At 57.2% G+C, this 22,005-nt stretch overlaps 1 protein-coding gene across 1 annotated transcript; it reads right to left on the bottom strand.

The window, feature by feature from the left end:
- Positions 1-7,161: 7,161 nt before the first annotated feature.
- Positions 7,162-21,637, bottom strand: GPR26 (G protein-coupled receptor 26). The gene is made up of 3 exons (XM_016155139.2): positions 20,941-21,637; positions 14,172-14,285; positions 7,162-7,681 (listed from the first exon to the last, which is right to left on the bottom strand). Exons 1-3 carry the CDS (start codon positions 21,606-21,608, stop codon positions 7,450-7,452), a joined length of 1,014 nt encoding a protein of 337 aa, XP_016010625.1. The 5' UTR covers positions 21,609-21,637; the 3' UTR covers positions 7,162-7,449.
- Between the last annotated feature and the right edge of the window lie 368 nt (positions 21,638-22,005).

The following is a 22,005-nucleotide window of genomic DNA, read 5'->3' as shown; positions in this document are numbered from 1 at the left end:
CGATCAAATACACGGTGTTTCTACCCTCCCCAAAGGGCTCCCTTGCGCCACTTCAGAATCTCTGCTACCCCAAGCCCCGGTAACCGTGACCTACTCTTTGTCTCCACAGCCCGGTTTTGTCTTTTTTCTTTTTGAAAAACCATTTCGTATCAATGGAATTCTATAGAATATACCGCAATGGTTTATTCGCCTGTCGATGGATGTTTGGGCTGTTTCCCACTTTCGATTATTACAAGTAAAGTCACCGCGCACGTCCACGTACAGGTCCTTCGGCAGACACACGTTTCCACGTCTCCGAGGAAAATCCCGTGGAGTGGGATGTGGGCTGCTCGGTCACCAGGTGAGTGCATGTTCACCTTTATAAGGGAGTGCCAACCTGCTTTCCAAAACCATCTTGCCTCCCCGCCAGCCGCGGGTAGGAGTTCTGGTCGTTCCGTATCCTTCTCAGCATTTGGAATTGTTCGCCTTTAATTTCGGCCGTTCCCTGCGCAGCGGCATCTCATTCTGGTTTCATCTGTACTTCACCGACGGCTAAGAACGGCGAGTACCTTTTCGTGTGCTTGCTGGCCATGTGTCTGTCTTCTTTGGAAGTGTCTGTCTAAATCTTTTGCGTTTGCTTTTTTTATTATTTGTCTTCTTACATATTCTGGGTATAATTCTTTTGCCAGACACATGAATTGCAAATAGTTTCCCCATTCTGTAGCTTGTCTTTTCATTTTCTTGATGTTTTTAAGAGCAATAGCTTTAAATTTTGATGAGGTCCAGTTCATCCATTTTCTATTTTATGGTCATGAGTTTAGCATTCCATCAAAGACATCTTAGCCTGCCCTGAAGTTGAAAAGGTTTGCTCCTATGTTTTCTTTTGAAAGTTTTATATTTTTGGTCTTCATATTTGGATCTGAGATTCAAGTTCAGCTTAGTGCTTAGTTTCTGTCTGTGAACATTCCCTCACATGTGTGTGCTCACGGGCACACACATCTGTGGGTGCCTTTGCTCCAACATCGACACTCAGATGTCCCACCCATTTTCCTAGGAGCTGACATTGGGGACAGAGCATTGTACAGGGGCCAGCCATTTGCAGATCACTTTGTACCCAGGAATGAAATATCTTTTATTTTCCTAAATCGCAGTTTTCAAAAGTACTTTTGAAATGTCCAAATAGAACGTCACCATGCAGAATGCTAACCCAGCCGGCACGGACCTTAGGTCTCTGTGATGCGGCCCCTCCAATGCCCCAGCTAGGGTGATGTAAGCGCCCCCAGCCCACTTTGCACAGACGCCAAAAAACTAACGAAATCTGCGAAAACTGAGGGGATGGGAGAAATCGGACTTCGGTGTTCTCATCCCTTGGAGCTTCCAGGAGTTCTAAGGGTGGCGTCTAACCATGTGAGGGCAGCGGTGGCTCTTCCCCGGGCCCTGGGCAGGGTTGGCGTGAGAGGCGGACGTGCTCCATTAGCGAGGATGGACGGGGCGGCCGAGCTGGTGTGCGGCCATCCACACCGCTCCACACTGCAGCAGAGGGAGAGATCCGTGTCAGCTGGGAGCTGCCTCACCCAAACTGGACCATGCGCATCCCCATGGCAAGGGTACAAATTCCTTTCCCAAATCAGCCTAAGTAAACGAAGCCCGGCCTCTTCCAAGGTTTAGGAAGCTGCCCCCATGTGGTGATGAGGGGAAGGCGAGGCGTCTTCGTGATTCTTCACTGGACTCTCAAGGCTGTTGGTGACCTTGAGGTTTTCCCTGGGGACGTTCCCATGGGATTGATGAGACACCGTGCTCCTGAAATGTCCCTTCATGTTCCGGAAGGTTCTGCTCACACGCTCGTAAAACAGGACTGTCGAGGTTTGGGACGATTTCCATTTGTCAGGGACCTTGGCCTTCTGAGGCTTTTAGAGCACGGGGTTTGGTTACCAGCGATAATTCAAGCAAAGAAAGCCTTGGTATTAAATGACTCGCACGCAAGGCGGTGGTGGCCTCAGACGCGGGGCCGGACGGTCGGTGTTTCAGCCGGGCGTGGGCGGTCACTCCGATCTGGTCGGTAGGGAACTGACCGGCTCAGGCCAGCCAGTCGACCGCGTCCCATGGTGATGGCGTCACCGCCGCCTCCAAAAGCCTTCCCCGCGGGTCGCCGGGGCTGTTCCTGGGGCCTGAGCCTTGATGGCGACGATCCGACCCTCACAGTCCGAAGCGGGCTTCCCGCAGGTTTTAGACTCTTTGGAGCCATGGACTTTAGTTTCCACGGAACACAAGTAACAACTCTTGTGCGCCGGGCAAGCGGTCACGGGGCCTGTGACCCTAAGAGCTCACGTGTTCCCGAGGTGTACTCACGGTCCTTTGAGTCTACAGTCCGAGTTATTTTAAAAGCCCCTGAATATGAGAATACGTGATATGCTCCGGCACTGCTAAGACTGCTTCGATTAGTGATGTTTGACCTGTAAACGCTAGATGCATATCTACACGGCACATCGCGTGAGCAGGCTGTACGCGGCCCGGAGGTGGGCGTGGGTGCGTGAAGCCAGGGTGGTTGAATTACGACGTGGCGGGAGGATGACTTGGCTGCACGTGTGGCCGTCTGTGCCCTGCGAACCCTTCCGTTCGTCCCGGGGTGGGGGGCGGGGGGTGGCAGTGCCCCGCGTTGACCCTGCGTTGACTCGAGTGCGGACACTCCCTACCGAAGACAGACCTTTGGCCCCGCTCAGGGACGGTGTCAGGGGACGCGCTCTGGCCAAAGGTGGAGGGCGTCCTAAGGATGCACTGCGTCTCTCTCCCCAGCCGGTGCAATGTGCCCGTCCCTTGAAGCCTTTCAGTTCTGCCCCCTCCCCCGTTTCCTCTCCTCTCTCCCTCCCTCTTCCTCTTGTGTGATAGCTAACCGTAAGTGGATTCGCCCCTGCATTTTCTTCTTTTGAAAGCAATCTAATCTGACACTCCCAACTTCAAGATCCAGGCCCTCTCCCCCCCCCCCCCACCGACCCCGACCCCCAGGCCCAGACCACACACGAAGCTCCGACCCCGTTAGGCCCCTCACAGGCAGGATCAATCACATCTCCTCTGTGTCCTGCCACATGCGCTTCCCTATCGGAAGTTCTGGCCCAATGTCACCGCCTCTAGGAAGCCTTCCAGAACCCTCCTTCCCCACCAGCCAGGTGCTTAGCCCCCAGCTCTGCACACACACGTTCCGGGCAGCCTCCCCCCCAACGCTGCAGGGTATTTCTGGTCTCTCCTGGGGGCTGGGGGCTGGGCACTCAATGGACTAGCCACGCTGGACGAAGATGGGAACCACCGAGAGACCCACGCCCGGGGGCGGCGTCCAGCACTCTCTCCTCTGGCCCTGCCTCCACCTGGCTCCGTGTCGGATATGAGGCAGGTGGGAAGGGGGAGCGACAGAGGGGCCCGACACCATCACCTTCCACAGCTGCCGGCGGAGTTTGAGCCGAGACCCCTGCAAGTGTCCCTCTGGGCCCCTCTGAGGGCCAAGCTTCCTTCGTTCTCAAAAAGGGGTGCTGGCAGAGGGTGGCTCCGAGGTAGCCAGCGTTGCCACCCTCTGCCAGCACCCCAATCCGTCTCCTGCTTACTACCCGGGGACCCCACAGGAAAGAACGAGGCTGCTTTGCAAACGCCTTCGGAGGCGAGGGTAGACAGACAGCTTCTGTCATTGCGCCCGTCTTCTGAAAACAGGTTTTTGTAATTTCTTGGTGTGATCAATTTTGTCCCTCTGAGAACAAAATGACTCAGCCCTTGAATAGTCTGGAGACTGAATTATTTGGAGAATTAGGGAAAGGCAGGAGACAATTGAAACATAGATATGTAGAATGATCCAGCTTTCTGTAGAGTTTGTCCAGGTGTCTAAGATCCTTTTCCCCAGGGAGCAGTTTGAAGGTGACTGCAGCAGTCACCTGGGCACTCAGGTTTGAGAATGCAGAATCCCAGGTCCTGCCCAGACCTCCTTAAACTGTCCTCTGAGGAAGGGGCACAGGGGCCTGCTTTCTAAACAACCTCCCTGGTGATTCTTGTGGAGCGTGAAGTTCAAGGGCCAATGGCTCCATTCCAGAACTTCCAGAGAAGTAGCAGAAGCCCCAACTGTGTCCGGGACCTCTCTCTCCCCCTTGGTACTCACAGCCCAAAGGATACGAGCTCATGCAAAGAATTTCTGATACGATATCCTCATGGAAACCGTAGGCAGATGAATTTATCCAGCGTTTAGGCGAAATTCTAAAAATACACAGCCTGCGATCCCTGTCAGGGTCATGCCACGACCTCAAGCAAGCACCTTCCATCTGCCCCCCAAATGTGTGAAAGGGTGGCAGCCAGCACGTGGCCGTGGCCTGTCCTTCCCATCATCTCTCAGAAAGAAAGGCACCATAGAAAAGAAAACTGATTTCACAGACACAGGAGAGAGGTTTATTGCTCATGGTGATGGAGCACTGAGCTGAATGCTAGAAAGAGCGTACAGTCGGTTGGAGATGACTCAAGTCAACGGGCTCCCCCCACCCCCCAGCTGATTTCTAAGGAAAACCAGACAGGCTCTTGGGGAAGTATCTTTGGGAGGTCAGCTGGCCGGGAGACATGCAAACCCCAAGTGCCACAACACTCATCGGAGTTCACGGACCCTTCGTGGACCTCAGGGCTCCGAAGTCCCCTCCTTCAAGAAGAAGCATGAGGAAAATCTAGCATGGTTGCAGAGTGGACTGAAACGGGCATTGTGGGAATGGTTTAAATCTGCGAATTCGGGCAGGGCTGGAAACGGCCCTCCCCGTGGTTTTGGGAATTAGATAGCCTCTCCATTCCAGGCTTTATTTTCAAGCGTCTTAAAGTGCGTTCGTGTCATGCAGCCGTCCAGCAGAGTTTGGGCCGTAAACGTCGAACCTCGCCCTTGACCGAAGTCAAGGAAGTAAACCCGGGCCCCGGGACGCTGATGCTGATCCGGGTGTTTCTAAGTGCTTTACCTGAGATAACCATGTGACGCCTGATACATTAAATTACCAAATGAGGTAGAGAATTCACCTGGGAGTAATGAAACGGGGTCGAATTTATAGGCCGTCTACAGATGAACGCAGCCTTTCATCTAAAGGGAATTCGAGCCGAATTGGCGAATGCTGATGCTATGGTTTTCTTCTTACTTCTCCTTGGGTTTTAATGCCTGTGTCTAAATAATAATGAAAACACCCAATCGACTGACTTGTCTGGGGTTTGGTCTACCCGATGCCAAAAAGACGGGTGGTATTGGGTTTTTAGCAGTCCTAGGGGGTTAGTGAAAATTATGAAATGCATCTTTTGAAGACATGTGGCATTCTAGGTGACAGATCTGGTTTCTTAGCTAAAGAAGAGGTAAAGATATCTAGTTGCTTCGGGACTCTATGCCGTCTGTACAGAGGGAGCGGGAAGAGGATTCCAACCTGACCTTGATGAAAACATATTTTACTGCTTGACCTGGACTGTCTGCCGGCCTCGTCCATTGGGTCGCCACTCCTCTTTTGCCCCGTTCTAAGAGTATTTGTGCATATTTTCTTGGTACCATGCTCGCTTTCAAACTCATTGGTCCTTCTGGTGCAGGGACAATGGCGGGCAGACAGCTGCTTGTCACTAGGCCATTGCCACCACAATGAATGTCTGGTGCGATTCAAACTTGAGGAGCCCCACGCTCTTTGAACCCGAGCAATTCTGTTTCCGTGACACTCAGTCACATCTGGGCAGGGGTGTGACGGCAGGTGCTTAATAACCAGCTCTCGGTGCAGAAAATCCCTAATGTGTAGCATTTGCTGATTTTCCTGGTATCAACATTACCAACATCACATCCCTACACACGGAATTGGGAAAGAGTGTCCCCCTAGCTCCTCCAAGCAGGTGTGAGCACACCTCCGACTGCACCCAGAAGGCGTGGAGCCCTCCGACGCTACGTCTACCTGTTCTGGTCTCCATGGAAACCTCGAAACTAGACGAGACTAGGCCAGGCTCAGTTATTTGTTTTCTAATGAGGAGCTGAGGTTAATGAGACCTCTTCCCAAACAGACATGCACAACGGTCACCTCTCTTTCCCTACTGGGGCCTCTCGGCAGTGAAAACCGACCCGCTCTTCCGGGTTGGCCCCCGGCGGACTCTGTCCTCCCTTCCACATCTCCAAAGACAGGGTGTGCGGAGCTGGAAGGAGCTGACGGGCCATGTGCCCCTCCCATCCTTTCCGCCCCAGAGGGATCGCTCGGGGGACCGAGAAACAACTGCCCTTAGTGCTCGCGTGTTAATTTGAAACGGTGAAGAAAGATGGGATGGGCAGAGAGCGTGGCCCGCTGCCCTGGGTTTTTATGAAGTCAAGGCGGGGGCTGCTCACGGGTTGGCGTACGTGCTACAGTGATGGGTTTCCATGAACACGTCACGCTCCCGTCATTAGCACGGGACACTTTCTTGATCACCTTGGGCAGCCTCCACTTTCCGTTGACAGACTGACAGAAACCAGGATATTGGGTCGCCAGGGTGATGGGACCCTGTGCGTTAAAAGCGAGGCTACAACCGCGCTCAGGTCAGTTCTGGGCCGTGCACTTCCGAGGACGTGCCGGACAAAATGTGTGAGAGACACGAGGCCGAACGCTTCCTGCAGGTTCAGGTGACAGGTCAGGAAGGGGTCCCGCCAGCCCGCCTCTGCTCCGCGCCAACACTTAGCCAACACCTACCGCATGTAAGTCAGAAAAAGGCGACTTCGGGGTCAGACTGCAAAGGACATTAGCACATGTATTACCTGCCCCTCTAAACCATTGTCATGCGAAGATTGTCCACACACACAAATGTTAGCTTTTGGGAGGGAGGGAAGGACAGAAGTTGAATCCGATATAAGCATTTCTGAGACACTTGATCCGCGACAATGAGGCGGCCACCAGCTGTTTGACATTTTCCCCTTGGGTATAGGACCCAAGAGTCGCAGCCGAGCACAAATTCCTTAGTGCCAGCTGCATGATATTTGGAGTAAAGCGGCCACCGCTACCACGCGGAGAGCAGCCATGCTGGATGTGGGGCCAGACGGCCACCGCCATCCTCGCTGCCAGCATGACCGACGGCCGTGGACACCCCCGCTCCTCTTCGGCGTGGGCCTCGCCACCCGGCGGTTAGGAAGCAGGTGGGTGCCACGCTTCCCCGCCTGCCGCCGGCACTTGACCCTCGATCCTCGCGTCCTTGATCCTGACCGCACTGAGCGTCGCCTCCGGTGAGTCCAGAAGCTCAAAGGAGCCTCCCAAAAAGAAAAGCCGGCGCACACGCTGCGGTCGTCTTTTGGTGACTAACAGGGACAGTTCGACATCTGCCCTCGAGGAGCCAGAAGCAGCCTCCAGAACCCCTACAAGCCGGGCGACCGGAACCGCGGGGCCAGCCCGGTGGGTGGCGGCTGCTGGCGTCCGCCCGGGAGCCCCAAGCCCACCCCGCCTTCTTTCCAGCTGTCTCGTTCCAAACTCTGCGGCCGGGCCGGCATCACTCAGAGACCGGCAGAATGTTCTGGCTGTGGGAGCCGCCAGTGAGGCCCGAGGAGCGGAGCGGGTGCCTGTTGAGGACCCTGTTCAGCATCTCCTTGCAGCCGTTGCGGTACTGGTGCCGCAGCAGGGAGTACACGAAGGGGTCGGACGCGGCCTTGCCGTAGGCCAAGCACTTGGACAGCACGCCCCAGTGGGGGCCGATGGGCACCGCCGAGGACAGCTCCACCAGCCTGTGGAGAGACGGGGAGGGCGTTACTGAGGGCGCAGCCGGGCACCGCCCCGGACCCTGGCTCTCGGCCAGACCTCGGTTTCTCTGAGATTGCCTGCTCAAGTGACAACAGCAACGACAGCAGTGTATGACGGTAACAATGGCGCCGCGCACATTCACCTGGCACTGGTTTTATTCCGTGTACTGTGCCAACCACACGCGTGACACACGCAACTTCCTGGAACCCTGGGAGATACGACAGTCTCCATGTTACACGCAGGAAACAGATGACCAAGGAGGGGAAAATAGTTTGCTCGAGGTCACATGCCTAGTAAATTCTAGGGGTAGGATTTGAATGCAGGTCTGTCTGACTCTGGAACCCAAGGCCATCTAAGAAATGACCTAATAGCTAATAGTGTCCAACTCTGCTGCTGATCTGCTGTGTGACTCTGGGCTAGTCATTTCCCTTCCTTGGGCTTGGATGTTTGATATGAAAAGCGAAGAGTTGAATAAGATCATCTCTATGACCAATGCGAGGAGCGAAGACTGTTGTTTTGCTTCGGATCCTGGCTGTGGGAGGCTGGCTGCCTGGGAAGAAGGGCTGAGATGATTTTGCAAACATTCTGCAAAGCTCAAAGTAGGTCTTTGTCAGGAAAGAATCTGTCAGCCAAGGAGGTTTCTTTCCAGGGCTGGGATTCTGGTGGCCCTTGGCAACAGTGGCAGTCAGGGCACCCTAAAGTGACCCTCATATTTGGGGGAGGGGCACTTAAGAAGATGCAGCTCAGCTCATGTGTCAAAGGGGCACATGCGAGTCCTCCGGGGACCCATCGGATGCCCCGTGCGGTGGTGCCAGTGCTCGGCTGTGCGGTAGCAGGGCTTCCCTCTGTGTAAACGGAATTCCCCCAAATCATGCTGCTTTTCTTCTCTCTCGAGTGTATCTAGCATGCTTGGCCATATTTGGACGTGATCCCGCATTAATTAAGCTAGGAAAGGCCGCAGAGCTGGGAGGGGGCTTGGAGAGCTTAGAAATCACAAGTCACCCTCTCCGCACCCACCGCCGACTGAGAAAATTGAGGGACGGAGCAGGAGCTGGTGGGCGGCGGCCCTCCCCTGCGGCGCCCTGGCCGAACAGATCCTAAGGATCCCATTCTGAGCCCCTCTATTTGGCTTCTTATTTCCAGCACCTATGTCCGCCCTTGCCCTTCGACCCTGTGTGGGGGATGGGGCCACATTTCTGCTCATGTCCTTAGGAGCTTGAATGGGGGAAATAAAGCTGTTAGCACTTGGGAAATCTGTCCTTCGAAAATATCGATTTCATTAAATGATGAATTTAAGAAGACAAAACCCTGGATTTAGAATTCACCCCTATTAATAACAATGAAATAGCTGAATGGCAACACATTGTTGCTAGGCGATGCCAAACGGCTTTGTCAAAGTATCCAGTGTTCCCTAGATCGCTAAATTCGGTCTTCGCATTTTGCCTCTCTCAAAAGGATTTATTAAGAAAGCCCAATATCAAACCATCCAGCAAGGTCAAAATTATGATTTGCAGGTTCTTCAGATTTCACAGAATAAAATTACTCAGGACAATTCAAAATTTTTGCCACTTCCCCAATTAAGAGATACAATCTATTGCATTTGCTCCTCACAGACTGTCTGTGAAGTCTGAATGTGCCTGTCACAGTCACGATAATTCCCAGTTGAGTATCTCCTGTAGGCCAAATACTTGATGTGCATAATCTCTGATCTTACAATCATCCCGCAGAATCGGGACTCCTATTTTACAGAAGAGGAAGGCGAGGCTCAGAGAGATTGAGCAGCTCACCCGTATCGCCTACGTGGGGAGCCCAGTTCCACTTAAATGCACCTCACGTCTGGGCTCAGGGTCACACTGGATTCGAGCCTCCACAATGGTATCGGACAAGACGAGCTCTGGGGTCCATTTGAGCCCCCCAAACACCTTTTCCATGAAGTCTTATGACAAACACCCAGGACTCTTGTTACTTGCCGGTGCCCACGGTGCCCATGACAACATCTGCTCTGAAAAACCAATGCCTGGCCTCTGTCAGGGCCTGCAGGCAAAGCAATGCTCTGGGTCACTGTGGGCCCGGCCACTGTTCTGGTGCGGCCGCTGGGCCCGGCTGAAGCTGGGGTGCCCCTCCCGTGCGCACACGTGGTCGGCCGACCTGCTTTCCCTGTGCCCTGGACCCCCTGCGCCCCGCTGCACCCCTGCCGGGCTGGCTTTACTCTGTCCCAGCTCGGACAAGGGAAGGGGGCTCATTCTGATCTGCCACGTTTTTCTCATGGGCAGGGTCACTGCACGCTCAAGGGGCTCGCCGTGCTCTGCCCGTGTCCCTTTTACTGCACGTGTGGGTTTCCTGCTCCCCTCTTCTGACCTCACCCCCAGTCCTGACCCGACACTCCGCGTTCAGGGGTTATTGACATCAGGTGCGAATAACCGCTGTGGGTTGAATTGCATCTCTCTAAAGTTTGTGTGTTGGAGTCCTGAGCCCCCAGACCTCGGAGTGGGACCTCACTGCAGATGTGATTAGTTACGGTGAGGACACCGAGGTGGCCCTACTCCGATCTAATGGGTGTCCTTATAAAAGGGGACGTTTGGACACAGATGGTCACAGAGAGAACATCGTGTGGACAAGAAGGCAGAGGTAGGGTGATGCTTCCCCAAGCCAAAGATGCCGAAGATGGCCGGGGAACCCCCAGAAGGTGGGAGAGACGCCTGGAACAGATTCGCTCCCACAGGCCCAGCAGAAACCAACCCGGCCGACACCTTAATTGTGAACCTTTAGCCTCCAGAACTGAGGTGATCCTTTTTTACCGTTTAAGCCACTGGGTTACTGGTTGCAAGTTAAAGGGGGCGCTGGGAAAGGAGTGCCCCTCCCCCCAGGGAGGAGCCCCAGGGGACACAGGGGGCCGTTGGGCCGATTTGGCTGTTCGTGGGTCCCTGGCCATAATGACATAAAGATGGCACCAGGCCCCCACCCATTCCTGGAACCGGTGTGCAGCAAGGCCCGCCCTGGGGGTCTGCAGAGGCTTGAGCGCCCCGGAGCGGGGTGCTGACTCCTCGTCGCCCTCCCTGCCCCCTCTCCGGCTTCCATTGAGCACCAAGGTGACTTTCCATGTGCCGCCTGGGGCAGGAACTGGGAAAAACCTCTGCCATTAGGCTCCGTTCAGGGGGAAACGTTCATGCTTCTGTGCTCACAATGCGCCTGACACAGCTCTGCCCAGCAAATCCCCTGGGGGAGAGAACCCCGGGGTCAAAGGACAAGTTGAGGGGAGACGAGGATGGGGAGGGGAAGGGGCCTGGAGCCGGCTTTTTCAGGCTTTTTAGGTGATTATGATGCAAGCAATTCAGAGACAGCCGCTGTGAGCCCTGGCGGGGATCTGGGCAGAGTGTGGGGGTGGGTGCCGCGGGGCGCGGGCCTGTTAACTAACAGGAAGCGGAGTGCAGGGCTGTGTTATTCCGACTCAGGGTGACACAGAGTAGATACAGCACATCCCCAACCCCAGTCCTAGGCCCCTGGCCCCACCTCAGCACCCGTTTGCTCTCTGTTGTGGGCCCGACTCCTCCAGGGAGCCACCCCCCACTCCCAATCCCTGCGGAAAGCCCCCGACCTGGGTCACTGGCAGGTCTCTGTGCTGGCTGTCAGGGCAGAGGGCTCATGAGGCCAGGAAGCCCACCCCCTCTGCCCCTCACCCATAGGGACTTCTCACCCCGACCCAGCTGCCAGGCGGTCCTGGTCCCCGGAAGGAGGATGGGGGTGCATTTGCCAGAACTCCGAGGCATTCTCTGAACCTCCAGAGAGGCCGATGTCTCAATTCTGTGGGACAATGAGAATCTCCAGGATGCTAGATTTAGGGCGGGAGCAGGACCCAGCCTGCCTTCCCCTGGGCGCCCTGTGCTCCGTGCTTTGAGAAGCACATCGCGGGCTTCGTCTCAGGCCCCCCCACTGAAGGTGTCCTCCCTACTTTACAGAAGTGGGACCAAGGCAAAGTGACGTGCCAAGGCCACAAGTCTTGGACGTGGAAGAACTAGGATTTGAACCCCGGAATGTAGACACCAATGACTACGTGCCTTCCTGGCGCCCGGCCACCCCTCGCAGCTCCTCGGCTCGGTTCCAGGTACAGTCAGAGATGTTCACCTTCAACTCTGAAAATTAAAATGGTAAACCGGCGCCCTCTCTTTCCACCTTCTATGCCTCCATCATCTCTCCTCTCCCCTCTTCCCTCCCCTTCTCTTTCCCTTTCTCTCTCTCCCTCTAGGTCACACCAAGATGCTGGGTCGCAGGAAGCTGGATCGACAGGAAGTTGCATCTCTGTAGTCCCAGGCTTTGGAGCTGTTGCATCGCAAGGCTAAATAGACCTGAGCTGACCTTGAACCTTCGGTTTTGCCAGTTGCTACTCCTACGTCCGTGGGCAACTCATCTTCCCTCTTGGAACCTTTGTAAGATGAGGATGCTATTACTTACCTTGCAGGAGAGCTGTACGAGGTGCACTCAGGTACGTACTGGTACCTCCCAGGTGCATTACAGATGCCCAATAAGTAATAGGTACAGTTACAAAGATTTCCTGTTCTTATAATAAGGGGTAATAACAAGGAAAGCTTGAGCACCTATTTGGAGACTTGGGTGGTTCTTGACCTAAGAAGATTCTTCCTCATCTGGGAATGTTGCCTGGCAGATTCTAGTAGATTGGAGATCAAGAGAAGGGACCCCCCCCCCGCCCCAGCCAGCCTGATCTTCTTGATCAACTCAAAGGAGTGGCGGATGTCACAGCAGAAGCCCCTCCTCTTCCTCGGCGTCCCCATTCTGCCAGCCTCGTGTTGCCCACAGCCATCCTGACATCATTAAGCCAGGCTCTTACGACTCCGTTTATAAGGTTCGGAAGGGACGAAGTTGCAAGGCAGGCTGGGGCTGCCTGGGTACAGACAGCCATTGTGAGTTGCGGGGAATATCAGTTTCTGTGCTGACAGCTCAATGATGGGTTTGAGTGACACTTAGACTTGATCACACAACTGGATCTCAGTCATCTCAGAAACTGCAGCTTTCTGGTTCCGAGTGAGTCGTGGGCGCAAAGCACCTCCCCACCTCCTTCCGGAAGGAAAGTGAGAACTTCATGGCCGTCGGAGGAGACGCGGAGCGAGGGGCCTGTGTGCAAGCTTGGTTCCAGGCAGAGCCAGGCTGGAACCCTGGCTGAGTCACGTACTGGATTGGACGAGCCTGGCGCCTGTCTGAGCATCAGAATCCTCCTCTCTAAGATGAGCACATTACCCAGCTACAGAGGGCAGCACAGGTCCAGGCACGGAGTAGGGACTTAGAGGATTAGTTTAAGAGACAAGCTTGTTCTCACTTCTCCCCTCTGAATTCCCCAGGGCCAGCCTGTTACTGCCTCAGTGGCTTTGACTTTCATTTCTATGGGCAGGAAGGAGGCAGAGAATGAGGAGTTGGGGCTGCATCTGGGGGAGTCCCCAGGGTTGCTTGGTGGCCGTCCAGGGGATGCTCAGGCTGCTGGTCCCCTGTGCCTTGTTATCCAGGTGGCTGTGCAATCCCTGTCCTCTCTGAGCCTCAGTTTCCCCCTCTGAAAAGGCAGCTCACACAGCTTGCTCAGCCCTTCTCTTGGGGGCGCTGTGGGGTCCAGGAGGATAGCGTGAGCCACATCAGGTCCAGCTACCTTGCCGGAACACTTCTTAGCTCCACGAGGCCACCTCCGCCCCACCGCTGCCTCTTGGCACTCATTAACCCTAAGCCTGCCAGGAGCCCTGCACCTCAGCGACAAAACCGTGAGGTTTTCTTTCCTTTCCAGTGTGCAAAACTGACGGTGATACCATTTTTTTTTTCCTTTTGCTGGCTAAAATGCACAGGGAAAATTCTGCAGCTGGAGCAGGTCGGCTTCTGGGATGCATGGTCCTGAGGTCAGAGCACTGAGCCTTGGCTGGCGCAGGGCTGGGGGCTGGGAGAGAACGTGACAAGCTGGCGATGCCTGGGCTAACGGTGGGAGAGCCCCGGGGCTGTAGGGCGGGGGACCCCCTGGTTGGGCACAGCACGTGCTCCCTGCTCCCTGCGCAGATGGCATGTGGCCCCTGCTGTGGACTGGGGCGTCCAGGCCGAGGGTGCCCGGGGGCTGGGATGGGCTGCACTCAGTGGGCAGCAGGACCCCCGCCACTGCAGGCTGCCCTCCGCTGTCTTTTACCCTTTTCCTTTCCTTTAGGGCCTCCTGGGGGGTCGGGCCCAGGATAAAAGATTATAACGACGTGATTCGGAAATCAAGTGGGAGAGGGTCTTTTACATCTCCTTTAGTTCTTAGTTAGATTCAAGGCTACAAAGGTAAGCATGCATCCCTCTTCTCCTCAAACCAGTCCAGTTCGCTCTCGCCCACCAACTCACTGCCTGGAGGGACACGGAGCCCAGAAAGGCCAGGGACCGCTGAAGGTCACGTGGGCCCTGGTCGCCCTCCAAAGCCCCGTGCTCGGCCCACCCGCCCCGCGTCAGGCTCACCTGGTGATCACATAGGGCGCAAAGCACACGAGGAAGGTCCCTATGAAGGTGCTGATCTTCTTGGTAGCACGCTGCCGCCGCCTCTTCTGCTCCTCCAGACAGCGCTCCCGCACACTGCACGGGGGAGAGGGGGGGAGGTGACCCGCGGCTCGGCCGGCCCGCCCGGGCCACCGCGAGCTGCTGTCCCCCAGCGCGGGCAGCGCAGGAGCCTGACTATGCAGCCAGAGAGACCTGAGGTCGCGTCTTGGCCGTGGCTCTGTGGCCCTGGGCACGCCGCATGGCATCGCTAAGCCTCAGGGCCGTCGTCTGTAAAATGTGGATAGTAAGATAATGAAACGCCGCAAAGGGCTCTTTTGAGACTTAAACGCGTAAAGAACACGGACGCATGAAATGAAGTGTGTTCAATGCATGAAGCACAAGAAGCTGGCTGTTTTTCAGCACAGTGCCCGAGCAAGCACAGATAATATATCCCTCTGACTATTATTTATGTCACTGACCGGCCACCTGCTACGCCCCAGCCCACACTCAGAGCGTCTCTAAATCTTATCTTTACCACAATTGCTCCTGCCGGGCGTATTCTAGCTGCCAGGCGATGTTTTTTTTTACCTGCCTCATAAGTTTTATGACGAAGACCATGAGCTCAGTGAGACCGAGTGATTTGCTCAGCGGGGAAGTGGAGACAAGCGTCGAACCTGCATCTGTGTGACCCGAAGCTGGTCCTTTTCCCCTGGGCTGGCCCGGGCCCTGCGCGGTGTGCACGGTGCTTCCTTTCTCCACACCGCAGCCTCGCGTCTTCCGTCCGAAGCCTCAGCCCTGCCCAGAGCTACGGACACCACTTACTGGGTCTCGGAAAGACAAGTCACTCGATTCCTTCAGAGACCAAGCCCAGCGAAGCTAAGGGACTGCCAAGTCCCTAGAGAATAGGGGACACAGCGTTGAGGACGGAATCAGGAGCTTGTCGCCTGTCCCTGGAACCACACCCCGCTCGTGTCTCTGCTTTGCTCTGGGACCTTTCAAGAACAGACATCTATCTCATGCCAGCTGAGAGCTGTAGTTCTTGCAATCCATTTCCTGCAGCCACAGGGAAATGCAGGAGCCACAAGCAGCGTGTCCGGCCGTGAGCACGGTCAAGTGCGGAAGCCCAAGCTCCCGCTCCATCCTGCGGGGCCCGACGCAGTGTGTCTCCACCGCTGGCTTTTAAAGTAAATCACGTGATTCCGTAAACGAACAGGGAGGAAGGCTGTCGACAGAGCTGCGCAGGAAGTGGAGACACCTTGGCAGAGCCAGGCCTGGGCTGCAGCGGCCTGGCTCCAAAACCAGGCCGGTCTGTTCAACAAAAGCAAGGAGTGGAGGGCATGAATATTCATGAGCCAGGTTCAGGCGCAGCTTCAATGCCAAGGCTGCCTCCCCTTCCTTCCACACGAATCACGATTTTAAGACTTCGTTGAAACTCTTCTTCATAAGATTTCTGCTCACAGGTGGGCAAGGCCACATGTGTTCGGCTTGAAGGCCCCCCTGAAATGCCTATGGGACTTTTTCTCTCTCGCTTTGTGTCTTTTCAGGAATTTAGAGAGCTGGGAACTGGTGTTTAGCTTAGTACAAAAGGGCTTCGTACTGGCTGAAAACTTAGTTCTCATGAATAATATTACTAATTAATTTCTAATAACTATATTAATACAAACCCACATTTCTTAAGACTTAAACACGTGCCATCTTAGATGCTGTGAGGGGGGTTCCTGCGTAGGGAGGCAGCGGGGTATCCGCCCGTCTGGATAAGCTGAAGAATGCCGTGGGGCGGGGACAGCAGGGTGACTTGGCCTATGATCACGCAGCAAGAATTGATCTTCAATCTCCCGACAGCCCGTTCACACCGGGGGCTTCTGCCGCGTTTTCTGCCAAAGCCCTTTGACTCAAGTGACGTGTGCAGGTTACGGACGGGCGTGGAGAGAAGACACACGTCCCCAGCCGGAAGTCGCATGCGGTGAGGCGACCAACTTGCTTCGGTTTCCCCGAGGCTGTCTTGGCTTTAGAGCTCCAAGTCCTGCATCTGGGGGCCCTCTGGTCCCAAGCAAAGCAGGACCGTGGTGACCCCCCTAGGGCATAGCGTGTTTGGCGCATTCTCCGCAACGCAGGACTGATGTTTTCATATTAAGATGTTTCTGACAAGCTTTCAAGGCAATTGAAGTGAGAATTGCTGGAGATTTGGGACATGGGCCGGGTGTCCTGAGCCATCACAGTGCACTCAGGACCCCATGAGAGGAGGAGAGCATTCTGGTCATCCCCTAAAAAATGAGCACCAAAGTCACGTAGATGACTCATCGAGGGGATGCCAAGCTGGCGGTGGCTCTGGCACCAGGTCCTCCTCCAACCTGTGACCTTGACAACGCTGTCCATTTTGCAGAGTCTCTAGAATAACTCAGAGGGTGTCTGGGGTGGACGCTCCGCCCAGGGGTAGCATCCGCACGGGCCTGGTCACGTCTCTGCTCTGGGACTGGCTGGCTGGCCTCTGTCATATGCCACCTGTAGAATGAGAGATCCTCTCACCTACCCAACCCAGCTCACAGATGGGAAAATCGGGGCTCAGAGAAGAGAGATTCGCCCATCGAGAGAGAGGGCCACGTGCTGTCACTGAGGCTCAGTCTGGCGCTCCTAGCGGGGAGCCACGCAGCTGTATCCTTGGACTCTTGCAAAAGGTCGGATCCATCTTCTCCTCCCGGGGCTCCCCTGATTTGCAGGTGAGAACAGGTTGGTGGCAGGAATGAGCACGGCAGGGCAGTCCCCGGGCTCTGAGGGGAGCAGTGCAGCCCTCTTGCTTATCAGTATTGAGTAATGGGGTCCAAGAGATGTCCCCAGCTGGCTTCGGGAATGGGGCAGAAGTGACGGAATGCTGGGAATATCTGCAAAGTCCACAGATGAGGTGATCGCGGCTAAAACCCCCCAGCCCTAGACGTCCCCACACGTAACGCCATGGCTGGGTCCTGCGCGGTGCCCAGATGGCTGTCATCCGTCCAGAGGGACGCGGATTTGTTTTCTGGCTTTTAGGAGAATGAAACAAAAGCCACGGTAGTGAGTTGGCCATTCGGCGGTGGAGAAGAACCTTGAGTGTGGGGCCAGGACACTGGTGTGAGCAGTCCTGGCAGAGGGGTCTGTGTCCTGGGCCCTGGACATAGCAGGGCTCACACCTCTCCCTACAAAACAAAGAGTTTGCGGGGCTGTGGGGCAGCGCCCGCTCCATTCTAGACCACGCTCTAAGGCCCCCAGGCATGGAGTGCTTGCCCACAGTCCCTGCCCCTGCTTCCAATGCATAGGCAGGCGTCACCCCCACCCCCGCCACCCCGAGCCCATTGTCCTGAGGGCGGCTGCGCAACCCGTGTGCTCAGCCGGAGACTCGAAGGGCGGCGTCGGTGAGTTACATGCGGCGGGCACCCTGCAACGTGCACTCTGTGCAGGGGAGGCTCCTGCCGCTGCAGAGACTGGCAGGGGCCGCGTGCTCAGGGCCGGCTCAGCGCCGTCCGCCGTGCACGAGGCTGAACTCCAAGGAGCCTGAGAGTTCTAAATTTGCACCCAACCTTGCAAAGCATTATACATGAGTCTTTGTCAAGGTGGGAGGGTAGAACATATTTCATCTAACAGTTTCTAAACTAAATTTAGGACTTCTAAATATGTATAGAGATGGTATACACGCCTCCATCTGCACCTCCTCCCATCCGTAAATCCCAGGACGGACTAGAGCACGGGTCAGGACCACGCTCAAGAGCTGCTAAATCAGGCAAGTCCCCCACTTCCCCGGGTCTCCCGGTGTCCCGTCTGTAAAATCAAGGGCACAGTGAGCTTTTATCCCTGTGGCCCCTTCTGTCCGCTGTGCCACAGTCGGACACCGTCCAGGGCCAGCACTCAGCCGACCCCAGCAAACCCTGGCCACGGGGTGGGCGTGCGCCACCGTCCTACTCCGGGAAGTCGTGCGCCTCGCCCGTGAGCAGCGGTCCACGGTGGGACTGCCACTTCGACGCCCCGGCGCCCCGCCTGCGGCCCCCGTCTCTGGCGGCACCAGGGGGAGGACCTGGTATAATTAGTCCTGAGCTGTGGTTTGGGGAGCTGGAGCGAGCCTACTGAGCAGCTGGGGCCTCCGCGAATGCAAAACTCGGCCCCTTTCAGTTAAGCCCAGGGAGGCGCTTGGCATGGTGGCTGTGAGGTGCCAAACCTCCCGTGAGCAGACTCCACGCGCTGGCCTGGCTGTCCAGACAGGAAGCGTCCCGGCTTCTGCTGATCTGGAACTGGCACCCCACCCCCACCCCTCCGAGGTTCTCAGCACCAAACCGGCCCAGGAGGCTTGGCTGGTCTTCCTGGAACCTCAGTGCCCAAGGCTTTGAAGGGTGCTAAGGGCAGCCTCCGCCCCTGCTCCCCAAGCTAGCTCTATAGTTTCTCATTTGTGAGGAGGGAGAGTTTGAGCCACCAAGAAGCAAGCCTGTGAATCAGCAGTCGGGGAGCTGGTGCCCACCTCTGGGGCCCACTGCCTACCCTTTCTCTCTGGGGATGGACCTCACAGAGAAAGGCAGGTTGTGTTCGCCGAAAGGGGAAATGCCACCACATCTGCCTAGTATTCCATGATCTTAGGCCAGCCCTCGGCCATTGGGACCTGCCGCAGGCTATCGTCACCCCGGCCCCAGAAGCCCTTCCTTCCCCAGGGCAGACTGGCACTGGCCCCCAGCCCTGCGGGCAGGAGCACTGGAGAAAGGGCTCCTCAAAGCATCCTGGGGCTTAGAAGAGGTCGAGGGACCCCCGAGGGGAGCAGAGGAGAGAAGATGAGACTAGAGGTGAGCAGAGCAGCAGCTGCCTCCTCTTCTGAGGCCCCCAGAGACCCTCTGTGCTGTGTCCGGCCAGCAGTCGGTGAGAATGGAGTCGGCCCTACATCCTAGATGGGGAGCCCCGGCCCCCGCTCCTTGTGGGAGAGCAGACATGGGGTGTGTACTGGTCTGAACAGGAACTTATTCCTTTCCCGGCTCGGCCCCTCCTCCGCCGTCACACGCACGGCGAGAGGGCCCACTGTGGAAACCGCCCGGGTCCCAGGAGGTAAAACACACCGCTGACGACTTCCAGAGCAGTCCGGCCCTAGTCCTGAAGAGGCGCTTTTCACAGAGAGCAGAGATCCCCGCCCCCCTGCATGAGAAGAGGGTACTGCAGTTGTGGCTTCGGAACATTTCCTTAGCGACGGTGAACCACAGTAGACACGTGCAGTGAGTGTCGGTGTGCACGCAGGCCCCACCTGTGACCCGTGCACAGGTGGTCATCTGTCACACATGGGATCGCGTGCGAAGCTCACACATTCGTGTACCCTGACATCTGCGGACGGCCGGTCATCCGGAAGTACACATTGCATGTGGTTCTGTGAGGAAGATGCTGTGATGAATCTTCGCATATTTCATTAGCATCATTAAGAAGGGCCACTCGGAGGGGGGGCGGGCAATGAACACGGGAATGCACGTCCTGGTACAGACATGGTGACGTTCAAAGATTTTTTTTTTTTTTTTAAATTGCTCACGGGTAGGAAAAGCTCAGGATCGAAGGTGTCTTTGCTCAGACCGACACCTCTGGTCCGTGCCTCTCAGCCAAGAGCTTGCTTCCCCCTGGGGGGGGCATTCGGATCCTGGGACCGAGCCCCCTCGCTGCCCCAGGCTCCCTCCATCGGCGCTCCCTGCCTGCCTCGCTGGCTGTGCCTCTGGAAGCCCAGGCTCCCTCCCTGGAAAGCCGGAGCCTGCCCTTCCCTGGGGCAGTGGGTTCCAAACAGCAGAGCCCACAGAAACGCTGCTGGCTGTGCCCCTTCTCCCGTCCCCCTTCCCGTAGGGAAAGCCGGGGGGGAGCTCAGGACGCCTCAGCGAAGGGTCTCCCCCTTCTCTCCAGGAGCGGCTCCGGGGAAGAGCAGGAGTCTCAGATGGGGTTCCTGTACCTGAACTGAACCGACCCCCGCCCCCCACAGCTGCCTTCCTGAGAAACAGCCCCCAGGCGAAAGTAGAGGTGGGTGGGAACTTCAGGGGTGACACTCTCCCTCTGCAGGGGCCTCCGGGCTCCCAGTCTGGAAGACACAGGACAGTGCTGTCTCGGAAGGACAGAAAGAGCCCCACCGCCATCCCCATCCTCTCAGACCCCTTCAGACGCTCCTTTAAGGGCCCAGAGAGGGAGGTGCAGCCCCAGGATACACACATGCACACGCGCGCACACACATGCACACACGCATCCACACACACACGCAGGATGGGGACACAGAGGCAGCGCACACTGGCAGAAATGACAGAGCTGGGGGAGCGGCAGGGGGGGTGTTGAGAGCCGGAAGGGGCTCCCGGCTTCCAGGCCAGGCTCTCAGGCCTGAGCCCAGCCCTTGAAAGGCCTCCAGCAGGGAGCGGAGGTTCCCGCTTTCCTGCGCCGTTTAAAGTGAAATCCGCAGACCCATAAGGGAAGCGTGAGAAGCCCAGCAAAGTTCTGCCTCCGTGATTTCCACCCTGACGCTTCAGAAAGCGCCTGTACTGTTTCTCCCGCACTTCTGGCGGCTCCGCGTCGCTCGTGCTCCCAGCGCCGGTCTTTGGGCCGGTGACTCCGCCCCTCCCCCACCGCCCCGTTCCCAAGAGGAAATGGAGACGAGGCGGAGAGGGGGCTTGTCCCAGGCCGCGCGCGGACCCCCTCCCCTGCAAAGAACCCCGTCCCCTCGCTGAGCCCGGACCTTGCCCTCCCCTCCCGCGGCCGCCGGTCCCGGCGCCCTCACCTGGGGCGCCCTCACCTGGGGTGGATGTCCACGAGCAGCACGAGCGTCTGCATGGTGATCACGTCGATGCGCTTGCAGTGGAAGCGGGCCACTTTGAGCACCTTGAGGTACGTGCAGCAGAGCACGACGAAGGACAGCAGGAAGCTGAGCGCGTGGAAGGCGCCGGTGAAGGCGGCGAAGCGCGCGCGCTCGTCGGGCCGCCAGCTGCACAGCGTGCAGGACGCGTACAGCGGGTGGAAGCCCAGCCAGGACAGGGCGAGCGCGGTGGCCGGGAAGGTGAGCGCGTGCAGCCACGTGTAGGCCACCATGAGCGCCGCGTCCCGCAGGCGCATCTTGGCGCGGTAGCTCAGCGGGAAGACCACGGCCACCCAGCGGTCGATGCTGAGCGCCGCCATGCTGAGCATGGAGTTGGTGGCCAGGAAGGTGTCGAGGAAGGCGGCCAGGCGGCACAGGCGGTCGCCGGCGGGCTGGCGCTGCGCCACGACGCCGGCCAGGGTGAGCGGCATGTTGACCACGGTGCACAGCAGGTTGCCGCACGTGAGGTTGAGGGTGAAGAGCGCGGGCGCCTGGCGGCGCATGTCGGCGCTGTGCAGCAGGCAGAGCAGCACCAGCGCGTTGGACAGCAGCGACACGGCCATCGTGCCCACCAGCAGCCCCGCCAGGCCCGCGTCCCACGAGTTCATGGTGCGCGCCGGCCGGCGCTCAGGGCCGGCAGCCCCGCGCCCCGCGTCCCCCGCCGCCCGCCGTCATGGCCCCCGGGAGTGCGCGCGGCCACCCCGGAGCCCCGCGCCCCGCCCGGGCGAGCGCCCGCCGCGCCGCCGAATCCGGAGCGTTTAGCGCCCTCGGATCCCTGATCGCAGGCGCCTGCGCCCCCGCGCTGCCTCCGCTTCCTCCTGCCCTCACCCCATCCCCCCGCCTCCGCGCCGCCTGCACCCTGCGCCCTCCTGCTCCCGGGCTGTCTGCCTCCCCTCCGCTCGCCTCCCGCACTCTCCCGTTCAGCGCTTCTCTTTCTCTCTCTCTCTCTCTCTCTCTCTCTCTCTCTCTCTCTCTCTCTCTCTCTCTCTCTCTCTCTCTCCTCTC

The sequence above is a fragment of the Rousettus aegyptiacus genome, unplaced genomic scaffold (genome assembly GCF_014176215.1).
Source record: "Rousettus aegyptiacus isolate mRouAeg1 unplaced genomic scaffold, mRouAeg1.p scaffold_m13_p_6, whole genome shotgun sequence".
Taxonomy (NCBI): Eukaryota; Metazoa; Chordata; class Mammalia; order Chiroptera; family Pteropodidae; genus Rousettus; species Rousettus aegyptiacus.
This window is presented reverse-complemented; position numbering and strand designations above follow the sequence as displayed.